This window comes from Saccopteryx bilineata, chromosome 4, assembly GCF_036850765.1.
Source record: "Saccopteryx bilineata isolate mSacBil1 chromosome 4, mSacBil1_pri_phased_curated, whole genome shotgun sequence".
NCBI lineage: Eukaryota > Metazoa > Chordata > Mammalia > Chiroptera > Emballonuridae > Saccopteryx > Saccopteryx bilineata.
The window spans coordinates 290,857,585-290,872,466 of NC_089493.1; the positions used below are offsets into that span (position 1 = coordinate 290,857,585).

The 14,882-nt window shown below is 43.2% G+C and overlaps 1 protein-coding gene across 4 annotated transcripts in view; it reads right to left on the reverse strand.

The window, feature by feature from the left end:
* The window catches only part of XPO6 (exportin 6), a 122,283-nt gene that overhangs the window by 51,019 nt on the left and 56,382 nt on the right, over positions 1-14,882 (reverse strand). For all 4 annotated transcript variants that reach the window (XM_066275508.1, XM_066275509.1, XM_066275507.1 and 1 more), the window contains 2 exons: positions 6,907-7,360; positions 2,931-3,057 (listed from right to left, as the gene is read on the reverse strand). In XM_066275508.1, the coding sequence (XP_066131605.1) occupies positions 2,931-3,057; positions 6,907-7,360 (581 nt within the window). The remainder of the gene's footprint in view (positions 1-2,930; positions 3,058-6,906; positions 7,361-14,882) is intronic.

The window sequence follows — 14,882 nt, forward strand, 5'->3', positions numbered from 1 at the left end:
CTGAAAGAATCACAAAAGACAACTCTGGGATGGACCCAGAAGATGCTCACTGCAGCCCATCTCCTCAGGCAAAGAAACCAAACTCACAGGAAGTTCACGACTCTCCCAAGGACAAAGACCTAACAGAAATAACCAGAGCTCCACACAGCACCTTTGAGTCCAAATCCAAAGTAGTCTAAGACATGCACACTTCCACACACTTTTTAGCTTTCTTCAATACCATATACACTAAAAGATTTCCTTTTAACCAGGGAGCAAAACTGCGAGACATTTCATTCCATTTCCCCTAAGAGAGCCCTCTTTCTGCCGTCAGCACTGGCTCCTCTTCTCTGATTGCTAACCCTGAGGCACCAGCAAGCCCTGCTCTTTTCCTGCTCCCCTCTGGGAGCTCTTGGCCAGCCTCCACACCTGCCCACCTCGGACACCTTTCTCCCTCCCAGATGCACGCTCCCACACCTCCTCGCCTCCCCCACTCCTCCTTAGGCCTGGGGAGCTAAGCGTGGGTCCCCCTTGCCCTGAGCTCACTGGCCCCTCTGTCACACGTCTTGACACCTCCTCAACCTTTGCTCATCCTCCTTCACCTGCGCCCCTCTGTTTCCAAGAACATTTCACCCTATCTCACTACCGCTGGGGACTCTGACTTCCATGCCAAGTACCCTGAGAGAAAGGCTAGCTCGCACAGGAAACCCTTCCAGTCCTTACTCCAAGTCCCCTATCACATACGCACACCCTCCCAGCCTAGACCCTGGCCTCGCCTCTAGCCTCTCTAAGCTACATTAGTGGTTTAAACAACCGTAAATCTCTTATAAAATCAGATGCCCTTGCTGACAATTTCATCACTTGTATATACCAACAGAAAGAGCTACTACATATGTACACCAAAAATGTGCAGAAATGTTCACTGCAATATGATTCCTGGTCACCAAAACTGAACACGGCCCCAATCAGCAGTGGAATGGATTTTCAGATAATGACTTACTAAAGCAATGAAAAAGAACAAACTACTACCACACAGCACAGATGAGTTTCACAAACATAATACTAAGCGAAAAAAGCCAGACAAGACAAATATACCTTGTTGTTTCCATTTAGAGAAGTTCTGAAACAGGTAAAACTAATTTGGGGTGTTAAAGTCAAGATGGGGTTGCCTCTGGGGAGAAATGTGGGAGAAGTGGTTGAAAGGGACAGGAGGGCATTTCTAAGGTGTGCTGGTAATGTTCTTTTTTTATTTTTATTTAGTGGGAGGAGTGGACACAGAGAGACAGACTCCCGCATGTGCCCAACCGAGATCCACCCAGCAAGCCCACTAGGGGGCGATGCTCTGCCCATCTGGGGCATTGCTCACAACCTGAGACAGAGGTCATGTCCTCAGCACCCGGGGCCAATTCACTACAATCAAGCCATGGCTGCAGGAGGAAAGAGAGAGAGAGAGAGAGAGAGAGAGAGAGAGAGAGAGAGAGAAGAAGAAGAAGAAGAAGAAGAAGAAGAAGAAGAAGAAGAAGAAGAAGAAGAAGAAGAAGAAGGAGGAGGAGGAGGAGGAGGGGAGGAGAGGAGGAGGAGGAGGAAGAGGAGGAGGAGGAGGAGGAGGAGAAAGGGGGAAGGAGGAGAAAGAAGAAGAAGGAGAAGGAGGAAGAAGAAGGAGAAGAAGGAAGAAGGAGGAGGGAGGAAGGAGGAGGAGGAGGGGGGCAGGAGGAGGGGGAAGAGGAAGGAGAAAGAAGAAGAAGGAAGAAGGAAGAAGGAAGAAGAAGAAGAGGAGGAGGAGGACGAGGAGGAGGAGGAGGAGGAGGAGGAGGGGGAGGGGGAGGAGGAGGAGGAGGAGGAGGAGGAGGAGGAGGAGGAGGAGGAGGAGGAGGAGAGAAGCAGAGGGTGGCTTCTCCTGTGTGCCCTGCCCAGGACAGCCATATGTTGGCCGACGCTGTATCACTAAGCCAACCGGCCAGGGGCAGTAATGTTTCTATTTCTTGACCTAGGTGGTGGTTACATGGTTTGTTCCTTTTAGAAAAATAGATCAAGCTGTATATGTATGGTCTGTGCACTGTTCTGTATGTGATACTTCAATAAAAAGCTGATTTTAAAAATACACACAAGCCCTGGCTGGTTAGCTCAGTTGATTAGAGCATCATCCCAAAGAACAGTTTTCTGGTTCGATCCCTGGTCAGGGCACACACAGGAGCAGATCAATGTTCCTGTCTCTCTCTTTCTCCATCTCTTCCTTTTCTCTCTCTAAAATCAATACAATAAACATTAAAACACACACACACACACACACACAAATGGGCACAAGGGAGAGAGAATGAATGAAACGTCTACAACTGGACTGTGGTGATGACTGCACAAGTCTGTAAATTTACTGAACATGACTGAATTATACAAATTATAGTGACTAAATTTAGTATACAAATTTTACCTCAATAAAGCTGTTCAAGTATATACAAATAAAAAATACTAAATCATGAAAATGTAAACTCAATGGAAGCAAGCACTTTGAAGGTTGTATGCCTAGATCCTGAAATATAATAGGAGCTCAAAAAATATTTGTTGAAGGGGTGGGAGATGGGACTGATTCACCAAAACTTAATTCCTGAAAGCTTCACTCTTCACAATCCCCTGTGAAAAGCTTTAGTGACAGTCACACAAAAGAACTGAAGACCCCGATTTCAGTCGGTGTATACTGCTTCTGCAGTGCCACAGCGGCTACGGCAGCAGACTGGCCCCATCTCACTCTGCGACCCCGACCAAGTTATCCTCTGTGCCTCCATTCCTTCATCTGTACAATGCAGAGGATAATACTAACAATACCTACCTTATAGGGTTGTTATGAAGGATAAATGTGTTCATCTTCCCACAGTCAGTAATATAAATGTTCTTTCCCAGAAAGTAACACTGCAGACAGTTTTGGGAGGAAGGGCACGGCGGTCCCGGTGCTTTACCTGGTGAAATGTGTACTTGAACAGAAGCGTCAGAAACTCCACCACGGGGAACTGGGAGTAGGACTCGATCCTCCTCAGGTGAACACTCACAAAGAGCCGCAGAAAGTCAGTGAACTTCTCAACGTAGCTAAGCGAGACAGAAAGACAGACTGTGACCATAAGACACCCAGCCACCACCTCAGAAGAAAACTCAAAAGCAATCCAATTTCTTTCAGTAAAGAGCTATACAGATTTATATTTTCAGTTAAAAATATAAAGGCCTGCAACAATTACCTACAGGTCAGGCAACCCTTCATTCCATTACCACCTGAAACACAGCAGAAAAGCAACTTTAATTCTCGAACACCATCTACTAAAGCATCTTACAAGCTAGTGCTCTCATCTTTTCTAACTCATTTGTGTTATGGCCCAATTCAAGTGAAAAGAAATGGTACTAGAAAGTCAATGGGCAAATCATGTGTGTCACGTCAATGTGGCAGATCTGAAAGGCTGGTTTTTCTTCCCAAGGAGGCCAAAATACTCAAATGTGATTAAAACACAAAAAGAACAAAACAAGGCTATATAAAAGGCATGGCATCCAGGTAAGATATAGTCAAGCCTGCCCTGTGTTTAATTAGTTCCTGGTGCTAATTAAACACAGCACATCCCAAATGCACTCCAAAGTGATTTCAGAAATAAGGGAAGAGGCCATTGGAGCTAGAAAAGCCTCGGGACAATTTAATCTGATGCTTCATTTTACAGAGAGGCCCAGAGAAAGAAAGTGACCGGCCCAAGGTCACTCAGCCAGCTCACGGCAGAATGGGACTGCCATCCACTTCCAATTCAGGGCTTTCTTTTCACATCCCAGGGAGTCGCCCCTCATTTGTATTCACAAGATCGTTCCGCAGCAGAGTGTGGGCCAGAGCTGCGAGGATGAGAGACTGTTATCAAACACACAGCACACTGTCACTCACACAGGACAGACACTGTCATTGGAAGCCCCCAGATACCAAAAGGTGACTGGAAAATGAGATGGACGTACCTCCATAAATTGTATTTCAGAGACCAATTAAAAAAAAAAAGGTAAAGACATAATAGGCCGGCCTGACCTGTGGTGGCGCAGTGGATAAAGCGTCGACCTGGAAATGCTGAGGTCGCCGGTTCAAAACCCTGGGCTTGCCTGGTCAAGGCACCTATGGGAGTTGATGCTTCCAGCTCCTCCCCCCTTCTCTCTCTCTGTCTCTCTCTCCTCTCTCTCCCTCTCTGTCTCTCTCCTCTCTAAAAATAAATAAAGTAAAAAAAAAAAAAAAAAAGACATAATAGGCCTTAGCCAGAATTAAACAATGGCTAAAACCAATTCTAAAACTCCTAAGTGCAAAAAACTATTTTTTAAAGCACAGATGTATGGAATAAATAAAGATTATGTCTCAAAGGAACTAAATTATCCATAAATAAAATGTCCCATATTGGTCTTGGGACCTACTGCCCTGACGGTGGCCCACTGGTCTGACCTCCACACATAATGGAAACTTCTCTGCAACTTGAATAACAATTTGTTTAATAAGGATCATGAAGCCATATACTTAAAAAACAGTCAGGCACTAAAATCAACTGTTTTTAGAGACAGAGAAGTACAAGAGACTTCTTTCTGATGCCCTCACTCACTAACACTCAACAAGCAGGAACTCCCCATTCCCTGCTTTGCTTATTACATTTTATTGTACATGGATTTCGAAGTCGCCAACCTGTTCACTGCTCTTTAGAAAGATGCATTCAGTTCCCTACCACCCATAAAAGAATAAAGAGAAGTCATGGGTAAAATATCACACAATCTCAATTTTATTTTAATCTCCAACCCAATTTTTTAAATACAAACAAGGCTGCTGAGTAACTAAAACTACAGATTTTATTCCACCTCATTTTCTTTCCTTTGCCCACCTTCTGGTACAGGTGCTCATGAGCAGCAGAAAGTTAAAGAAAAGGTGGCAGAGGAGAGAAGCAAGGACCTGGTTAGGCAGCACCTGAACAACCAAGAAGGGCGCGGCTGTGGAGAGCTAGTGGGCGGGGCCACCCGGGAGCAAGCACACAGTGTGTTCATGTCACCTTTCTGCCTCCAGGCACCTCTCAGCCTTCACGCGACAATAGGAAGCATAGAATCAAAATACAAAACCAAGAGCATCAAAGTTACACGGAACAAAAGTCAGTACAAAGAGAATCCACGACACTTTTACACCACCCAAAGGTAAAGCAAACACAAACATTAGGTTACAAATAAAAATCAAAACAAATGATATTTGATGCTTCTTACAGCAGCTAGTTTTTTTGTTTTTTTCAACATACGACAATACAACCTTTCTTAACCCAAGCTAGAAAAAATACAACATTGTGTCTGACTACTGATGCCTTTGAATTTATATAGAAAGCTATTAATTCATAATAAAAAATAAAACATATTACCATACCAGACTGAGTTTTTTGTGATTGATTATACAGAGAAAATTTTACATAGTTTGCTTACAATAAAGCAAACCAAAATAATCTTATGTACCAATTTTTTTAACATTGGAAAAACATTAAAAGTGCTAAATTTAAAAGGCACTAAAACTGTCTTAACTTCTTTACATTGTTATTTATTCTAAGGAAAAAGAAATGGGTTAACTATAGCTTAACAAAAATAAGCTAAGGAAAGTTGATTAAAATATTAACTTTGGCTGCCAGGCAATCTATATATACTGACTAATTCAACACAATTTATCTGCATGGAAGTTTCTGAACAGTCAACATAATGTTGCTAATATTGAAGTTTCAACTTCCCCTCTCGTTTTTATCCCGCAGCAGTTTTACCGGGCAAACTGATGAAAGTTCTAGGACAGATAAATAACACCATCACAAAGGAGGTAAGTGAGACCACGCGCAGAGTACTGTGGCGGAGTCATCTCTGAGGGCACTTAAAAAAGAAAGGCTGGGTAATTTTAGACTCCATTCAAAAGAACAACCACAAACAGGTGTGTGCCACATTAGCCTGTGCCCACATTAACAGCTCTCCTTTCTTGTCATAAAAACTTACCATCTGCATGACCTGGCAATATAACATTCCTACACACTGCCTGATGTTCACCTGGGTAAGTCAAATAGTAAAAACTGACAAGCCACAGCAAGTGAGAAAGGGTGATTGTATCTCCTGTACCTCCACGGACCTCCTCTCCTGTTCCTGGCTACACATGATCAGCGATCTTGGTTCCTGCACCACCTCAGACCTGTGGGCAAATAGTAGTGGGAAAGAGAGGGAAGAGGCAGGAAGAAGGGGGAAGAGGGGGGAAAGGGAGGGAAGAGGGGAAGAGGGGGAAAGAGGGGTATGGGGGAAGAAGGGGTAAGGGAAGATAGAGGGATGAGGGAAGATGAGGGGGGATGAGGGAATGGAGGGATGAGGCGATGGAGGAATGAGGGGGGATGGAAGGATGAGGAGGGATGGAGGGGTGAGGGGGAATGGAGGGATGAGGGGGGATGGAGGGATGAGGAGGGATGGAGGGATGACGGAGAATGGAGGGATGAGGGGATGGAGGGATGGGGGATGGAAGATAGGGGATGGGTAGATGAGGGGGGATGGGGGATGGGAAAAGGGTGGTGAGGAGAGATGAGGGGGGATGAGGGGATGAAGAGGGATGAGGGGGATGGGGGAATGGGGGGATGAGGGGGAAGAGGAGGCGAGTAGGGGAGAGGAGGGACAAGGGGGGATCAGCGGGACAGGAGAGGGATGGGGGGAAAAAAGACAACAAACCTACACAATTCACAATCACTTTTCAAACTCACCTCACTTCCCTTAACCGCCCTAGCCCTTCCAGCTAAGCTCAGACTTACTGGCATACACCTACCTTTCTGTGCCTCACCAGAGGCCCCAAATACTGAAACCAAAGAAGATGACAAGCACCATGCAGAACACCACGATAAATTAGGCCCTTTCTCAGGGCACATTCGACTTCACACCTGTTTTCATTACCTCTCATCGAGTTCTTCTAGCCTGCTCTTCACTGTGTGGGCGTTGTTGTCCTTGGTGATTTTCTGCAGGAGGTAGAAAGTCTGCTGGAACATGCGCAGTAAATACTCCTCGAATTCCATGGGCACACAGTTCTTGGACATGAGTTCATTGATGCAGGACATGGCCAGAACCCCAAGCCGGCCGCGTTCCTGACCCAACACACAGTTCTGGCTGCTGCCGTTAACTGATGCCATCTTTCTGGCCCGGATGTCACAGCCAAAGCGTGCGAAGTGGAAGATGGTAGTGAGGAGGGACGGGGTGATGCTGGCTGACAGAGGAATCCAGCTGAAGAGGTGGGCCAGGCACTCCAAGGCCAGAGAACAGACATACTCACTCTCCGCATCGAGAATGGGGATTGGCTGATTCAACAATTTGGCTGAACTAGGGCTCTGCAACAGGTTACTCAGTAAGTCACCTGAAAATACAAAAGGTTTTTAAGATCTCCACTATCAAATCTCCTACAAACCAATTTAATTCTCCTTCAAACAAACATAACGAGCATTACCATAAAGCAGCAATTCCCAAAGTTTGGTCCAGGGACCCCTGAAGGTCCCCAAGACCCTTTAGGGAGTTCACAAATTCAAAACTAGGTTTAAAATCATCCTGAAATGTTATTTTCCTTTCTCACTTTTACTATCTCATAGTGTACAACAGAGCTTTCCAGGGGCTGCATTACATGTGATGTCCAACAGAGAGAAAGCAAAATCTCTCCTTCACTAAGTCACATAGTAAAAAGATTTGCAGTTATAAAATAATGCTCTCTTCTCAGTGTATATTTTTGTTTGATTTAAAAAAGTTATTTTTCATTAAAATATATAATGAGTTTAGTTAGTTTCATTTTTTTGTTTTATGTTTTGTTTTTAAATTGAATTTTATTGAGGTGCCATCAGTTAATAAAGTTATACAGCTTTCAGGTATACAGTTCAGTAATGTATCGTCTGTATAGTGCACTGTGTGCTCCCCACCCGAGTCAAGTCTCCGTCACCATTTATCCCCCTTATACCCTCCCTCTTCTACCCCCCCCCCGTCCCTCCTATAGTCAAAGCATTGCTGTCTGTGTCTGTGAGGTGTTCCTTCTGCTTAACCCCTTTACCTTTTCACCCAGCTCCAACCCCTCCCCCCGACAGCTGTCGGTCTGTCTCTAGGAGTCTATTTTGTTTGTGAGTTTAATTGGTTCATCACATTCTACACATAAGTGAAATCATATGGTACTTGTCTTTCTCTGACTGGCTTATTTCACTTAGCATAATATTCCTAAAACATATCTTTAAATGAATTAATAAATACTAGTAAATTTTCTGTTTTAATGTCCTTAGATTTAACTCACAAAGCTCTTTGAGGACCTCAATAATTTTAAGAGTAAAGGAGTCCTGGGTGAGGGTGGGCAAAACAGTAAAAGATGTCAGAAGGTACAAACTTCCAGTTATAAGATAGACAAGCCCTAGAAATGTGAGGCCAGCATGGTGACTATAGATAACAGCTAACAATACTGTCCTGTATATTTCAAAGTTGCTATGAGAGATATTCAAGTTGTCAGCTCAAGGAAAACAGCTGAAGAAACACTCATAACTAGATATGCTGATGGATGTAGACTTACTATGGTGATTGTTTCACCATATCTAGATCATTAAGTTGCACATCTAAAACTAACAGCATTAGTACACCTCATTTAAAAAAAATTTTTATACATTTTTATTAATTTTAATGGGGTGACATCAATAAATCAGGGTACATATATTCAAAGAAAACATGTCCAGGTTATCTTGTCATTCAATTATGCTAAAACTAACAGCATTATATACCAAGTATACCTCATTTAAAAAATTTTTTTTAAAAGACTAGAGGCCCAGAAACCAAAAATTCGAGAACTACTGGTCTAGTCAAGGTAGGTCTGTGGACCTGCATCATCAGCATCTCGGTAGCTTGTCAGAAAGGACCATTACCAGGCCCCATCCACACACATCTACTGAAGGAGAACCGGAAGGGGCAGGGCCCGGAATCTGCGTTTTCATAAGCTCTCTAGGTGATTCTTATTCTTAATTTTTGAGAAGCACTGAACTAAAAAAAAATCTTGTAAAATTAAATGGAGGAAAGCTATATAAAATTTTAGTAAAAACAAAAAAAGAAAAATACTCAAGCCTGACTGGGCAGTTCGTGCAGCGGAGAGCATCAACCTGGGATGCTGAGGAGCCAGGTTCAAAACCTGAGGTCACCAGCTTGAGCACAGGGTCGCCGACTTGAGCGTGAGATCACAGACATGACCCCATGGTCACTGGCTTGAAGCCCAAGGTCGCTGGCTTGAGCAAGGGGTCATTGGCTCAGCTGAAGGCGCCTGGTTAAGGCACACATGAGAAAACAATCAATGAACAACTAAGGTGCCGCAACTATGAGTTGATGCCTCTCATTTCTCTCCCTTCCTATCTGTCCCTGTCTCTCTCTCATTAAAAAAAGAAAGAAAAACACTCAAAACTGTAACAAGAAGAAAAGTTCCCTGAAGATGTGACTATACAAAATAAAAAGACTTATTCTGCCCCTCCCAAAAGTGATAAAGAATAATCAATACTAAAAACTTTAGAATTAAGGAAGAAATGTAGGCAGGAAAAGTACATATAACCAAGGAGAAAATATCAGATCTAGACTCTTCCACAGTAACATTCAAAGCCAGAAAACCCTGAAGCAGTGTCTCCAAGTTCTGGGGCAAAGAATGACTTACCCCAAAACTCTATTTTTTTTTTCAGTATAAAGAAAGATGACATTTTCTCAAACACACAAATTCTTCTTGAGGAGGACACTGAACAATGAAGCCATTTCAATAAAATGATAAATAAAAGTAAAGAATTAACAACTGGAGATGCTGTGGCACAGAGACTAATGCAAGTTCTGAATTGAATAGAGAATTAACACTAAACAAACAGAAATTACAGAAAGGGGCGCTAACTTTCTCATCTTTCACAAGTAAGAGGTCTTTAAATATATGGTCTAAAATTAAAATATGTAGCCCTGGCCGGTTGGCTCAGCGGTAGAGCGTCGGCCTAGTGTGCGGAGGACCCGGGTTCGATTCCCAGCCAGGGCACACAGGAGAAGCGCCCATTTGCTTCTCCAACCCTCCGCCATGCCTTCCTCTCTGTCTCTCTCTTCCCCTCCCGCAGCCAAGGCTCCATTGGAGCAAAGATGGCCCGGGCGCTGGGGATGGCTCTGTGGCCTCTGCCTCAGGCGCTAGAGTGGCTCTGGTTGCAACATGGCAACGCCCAGGATGGGCAGAGCATCGCCCCCTGGTGGGCAGAGCGTCGCCCCATGGTGGGCGTGCCGGGCGGATCCCAGTCGGGCGCATGTGGGAGTCTGTCTGACTGTCTCTCCCTGTTTCCAGCTTCAGAAAAATGAAAAATAAATAAATAAATAAAATTAAAACATGTAATAAGAAACTGGTTTTCATAATCTCTTTTCTTAACCTTAGAGGTATCTTTTTCAAACTAATATTCCTTATGGACAAAACATCTCAAGGTCACCAATTCCTTCCATTTAATGCCTCTCCTAAATTCAAATAAAACTAAATTTTAATTGTTTATTAAAAATAAAAATACATGATACAATGCCACTTTGTCTTTTTATTCAGTTTTATCTCTTTTATCTGTATCTATGTACAGAGAGATATCTGAAATGTTATTTCTGTACAGTTGAACACTGGGTAAATTTTTACATTTTATTTTGTACCTTAACCCTTCCAGGTCTCAAACATTTTGGTGTCAGAGTCCCTTTTAAACACTCTTAAAAATAATATCGGGGACGCCAAAGAACATTTGTTCAAGTAAGTCATTTATATTGACATTTGTCATATTAGAAATAAAAACTGAAAAGTTTTCAAACACTTAATTCATTTAACAACCAACCCATTACATTTTAGAATAAACAACGTATATTCAAATTTAAAAAACTGTAATTTGCTCCCAAAAATTTAGCGAAAAGGGTAGTACCGCTTTTTACATTTTTGGAAATCTCTTTAACGTCTGGCTTAAAAGAAAATAGCTCGATCCTCTCTCTGCTTCTGCATTCAATCTACTGCAGTATGTTGCTTTCATTGAAATGTGTCAAGAAAACCTAACTACACACATATATGACTGAAAAAGAAAACTGTTTTCATGGACTTTCCTGATAACTGCAGCTATTCTTTAATATGTTAAAATTTGACTAGTAATTTATTAACAAAAGAGTTAATTTCTATTGTCAAAATAGATTTAAAAGTTGTCCCTGGCATGTTATCTTTTATTTTAATTTTTTTGCTTTGAGAGAGAGAGAGAGTAGAGCTTATGAGAAGCACCAACTCATAGTTGCGGCACTTTAATTATTCACTGATTGCTTCTCATACGTGCCTTGAGAACCAGGGGACTCCAGCCAAGCCAGTGACCTCAGGGTTTTGAACCGGGGGCCTCAGTGTCCCAGGTCAACATTCTATCCACTACACACCATCACAGGTCAGGCACCTGGCATTTCATCTTGGAAGTATGTTTGCTGGTTTGTGTTCTTACAGAGCTGTGTTTAATACCAGATGAGACTCATCATGATCTATATGCTACCCAAGCTGATAATCAGAGGACCTGGTTTCAAAGACTAAGGCAAGGATGGTCAAATAGAATCTGCAAACATTTCAGTTGATTACTGGCTTGATAACAACATTTTGATTTTTGGAACTGCTGGGGTGATTTTTGAATGGAGTCACACAACTCTCTCCCAAAGACAGTACCCATTTCTGGTATTACTTTTTTCATCATTCATGGACCAATGGCCACTTAGGAAAGAAGCCAGAGTCAGAGGAAACCACCACTACCCAACTAGAATTCCTGGGGCAAAGTTTGATCCCTAAACAGGATCAAAACTGAGGCTTTAGCAATGGAGGAACTAATAAACACTAACTACCTCCATATAATCTTATATTAAATCTGGACATCTCTGCCTGACCAGGTGGTGGCACAGTAGATAGAGCATTGGACTGGGATGCCGAGGGCCCAGGTTCAAGATTCCAAGGTCGCCAGCTTGAGCGCAGGCTCATCTGGTTTGAGCAAAGCTCACCAGCTTGGACCCAAGGTCGCTGGCTTGAGCAAGGGGTTACTCCGTCTGCTGAATGCCCACGGTCAAGGCACATATGAGAAAGCAATCAATAAACAACTAAGGTGTCGCAACAAAAAAACCGATGATTGATGCTTCTCATCTTTCTCCATTCCTATCTGTCTGTCCCTATCTATCCCTCTTTCTGACTCTGTAAAAAAAAAAAAAATTAAATAAATAAATCTGGACATCTCTAGGCCCTTAGGCCTTTTTAAAGTTTTTTGAACATTTTTTTTTTTTTTTGTATTTTTCTGAAGCTGGAAACGGGGAGACAGTCAGACAGACTCCCGCATGCACCCAACCGGGATCCACCCGGCACACCCACCAGAGGCGATGCTCTGCCCACCAGGGGGCGATACTCTGCCCCTCTGGGGCATCGCTCTGCGGCGACCAGAGCCACTCTAGCGCCTGGGGCAGAGGCCAAGGAGCCATCCCCAGCGCCCTGGCAATCTTTGCTCCAATGGAGCCTCGCTGCGGGAGGGGAAGAGAGACACAGAGAGGAAGGAGGGGAGGAGGGTGGAGAAGCAAATGGGCGCTTCTCCTATGTGCCCTGGCCGGGAATCGAACCCGGGTCCCCCCCGCACACCAGGCCAACGCTCTACCGCTGAGCCAACGGGCCAGGGCAACATTTTTAAATAGAACTAAATTCTCACTTTAAAAACAAAAACAATAAAGTTATCCCCACTCTTTAGCTCAAAAGAATTTTTCTAGACTGGGAAAGCTTAATGAAAACATCAATGACAATAACGAGGTTCAGAACCATTTGATGTGCTGTTATTATCTGCTTGGTGCTGCACTAAACACTTAATATACTTATTCCCAGTTAATCTCACAGCTCTGAGGAAGGTATTATCATCATCTACATTTACAAACTGTCAGAATAATTAAGACACAAGACAGATTAGGCATTTCCTCTGCTACTAAAACGCAGAGCTCAGTTAGAAACCCCAAAGCCTATGCTCCTTCCCAGGAAGATTATGCAACCAGAAAAAAATGATCAGTAAGAAAACTAGTATCCAAATATTGAAACAGATGTATGACTTTAAGTCATATGTAAAATAACATGCGTATATTATGATCGCAACTATAGTAAGATGTAAGAACAAAAACTGAACAGGATTATAAAAAGTTAAAAATTATTTAGGTGGACAGGATGACCTAGCATATTTTTGCCTAGAAACAAAAATTAACATTGTTTCTCGATGAAAGTGATTTTACTCTACTTGGAGATGTTTAAGCAGCTATGGAAGAGAGCTCTTCAAAAAGTTGAATCAAAGTGGCTAAATTACCAACAGAGACTACTTCAGGCTGCTGCATGTCCAATGCAGAGTTGAGAGAGCTTGAACAAGCTATCCGTGCAAGAGGGCACCCCGAGTATAGAACCTGTGAGCAGGTTCATCTTCCCTGATGAAGCCACGCCCTAAGCAGTCTGTGTGTGAATGACTCCAGGGCTTTCACTGACTAGGAAGCAACCCACACTTGGTTGAAACACCTTTAACAGTCTTATATTTTCTACTGAGTTTTACATTCACTGTTTCCCAGCCTCAGCACTATGACGTTTGGGCCGAGTAATTCTCTGTTGTTCTGTACATTGTAGGTATTTTAGCAGCATCCCTGACCTCCACTCACCAGATGCCAGTAGTACCTTTCACCCAGTTATGGCAACTAATAAATTCCTTCACATTGCCAAAAAATTCCCTACAGGGCGAAATTGCCCCAACTGAGAACCACTGACCTCACTGTAGCCTCAGTCCAGTAAAAGGGCGAGAAACTCTATTCACAGAGCCCTTAGGAGGAGAAAATGAGATCACAGGAGTTGTGAATGACCCTCCCAAGTCCAATCATTTTTAAGTAGCTTATAAGGGAATACGTGAAAAGATCTGTAAGTTCACAATGAGTTTGGAAAGTTTGGGAAAAAATAGGAAGGTATAAATTGGTCTCAATCAACTTGAGCTCTCTAATATATCTGCACCCTGAAACATTACTGTATGTAGAGATCTACAGTTGAAAATACATAACATGTGGGCAAAAAAATTGTATTGCAGAACAATCAAAGCTAACTCAGAATTGCAGTGTTTATATAATTTCACTTTGTTCACTTCTTTCCTGTTTGTCCAAGCAAAAAGAAGACGAGAAGACTAAGAGGGCTCAGGTGGCACACGGCCAGCCTGCAGAGAGCACATCCACATCTTTCCTCATCTTATCCTCAGATGACAGCTACTCTCCTTCTACAGCGGAGGCCATCCACGGTCAGAGAAGGCACACAGAGGAAGTGGCAGAGCCAGGACTCTAACCTAGGGGAAGGAGGAGGCTGGCAGAAGTGGTGAGAATGACCAAGAAAGCAAACTCAGGACAGACAGTGCACCGACATTAGGAATGATGGGTTCACATCCCTGTTCTCCATTACTGGTGACGTGACTGACCTCTGACAAGTTACCCCCGGTGAGCCCCAGCTTCCTTGTTTATGAATAAAACATAAAACCATCATCCGCTTCACATCTCCATCTGGTCTAGTGAAAGGAGTTTAAATGATAAGGCAACAGTTTGGGGAAGTATACTGAGAAATAAACCACACACATTCTTTACGACTTCTGCTGTGCAGGGATTCGGGCAAGGCAGGGAGGGCCCATCAGGGACTACTGATGGAATTTGTTTAAAAATTATTTGGTTACTCACTGGGCCCTAACATTTCTCAGAATAAATTTCCTCCATAAAACTAAGCTTATGGTCAAGAAAACTAAACAGGCCATGCCTGGTGGCTCAGTGGATAGAGTGTCAGCCTGCCATATGGACATCCTGGGTTCGGTGCCCATCTGCTACTCTGCCCTCCCCTCCCC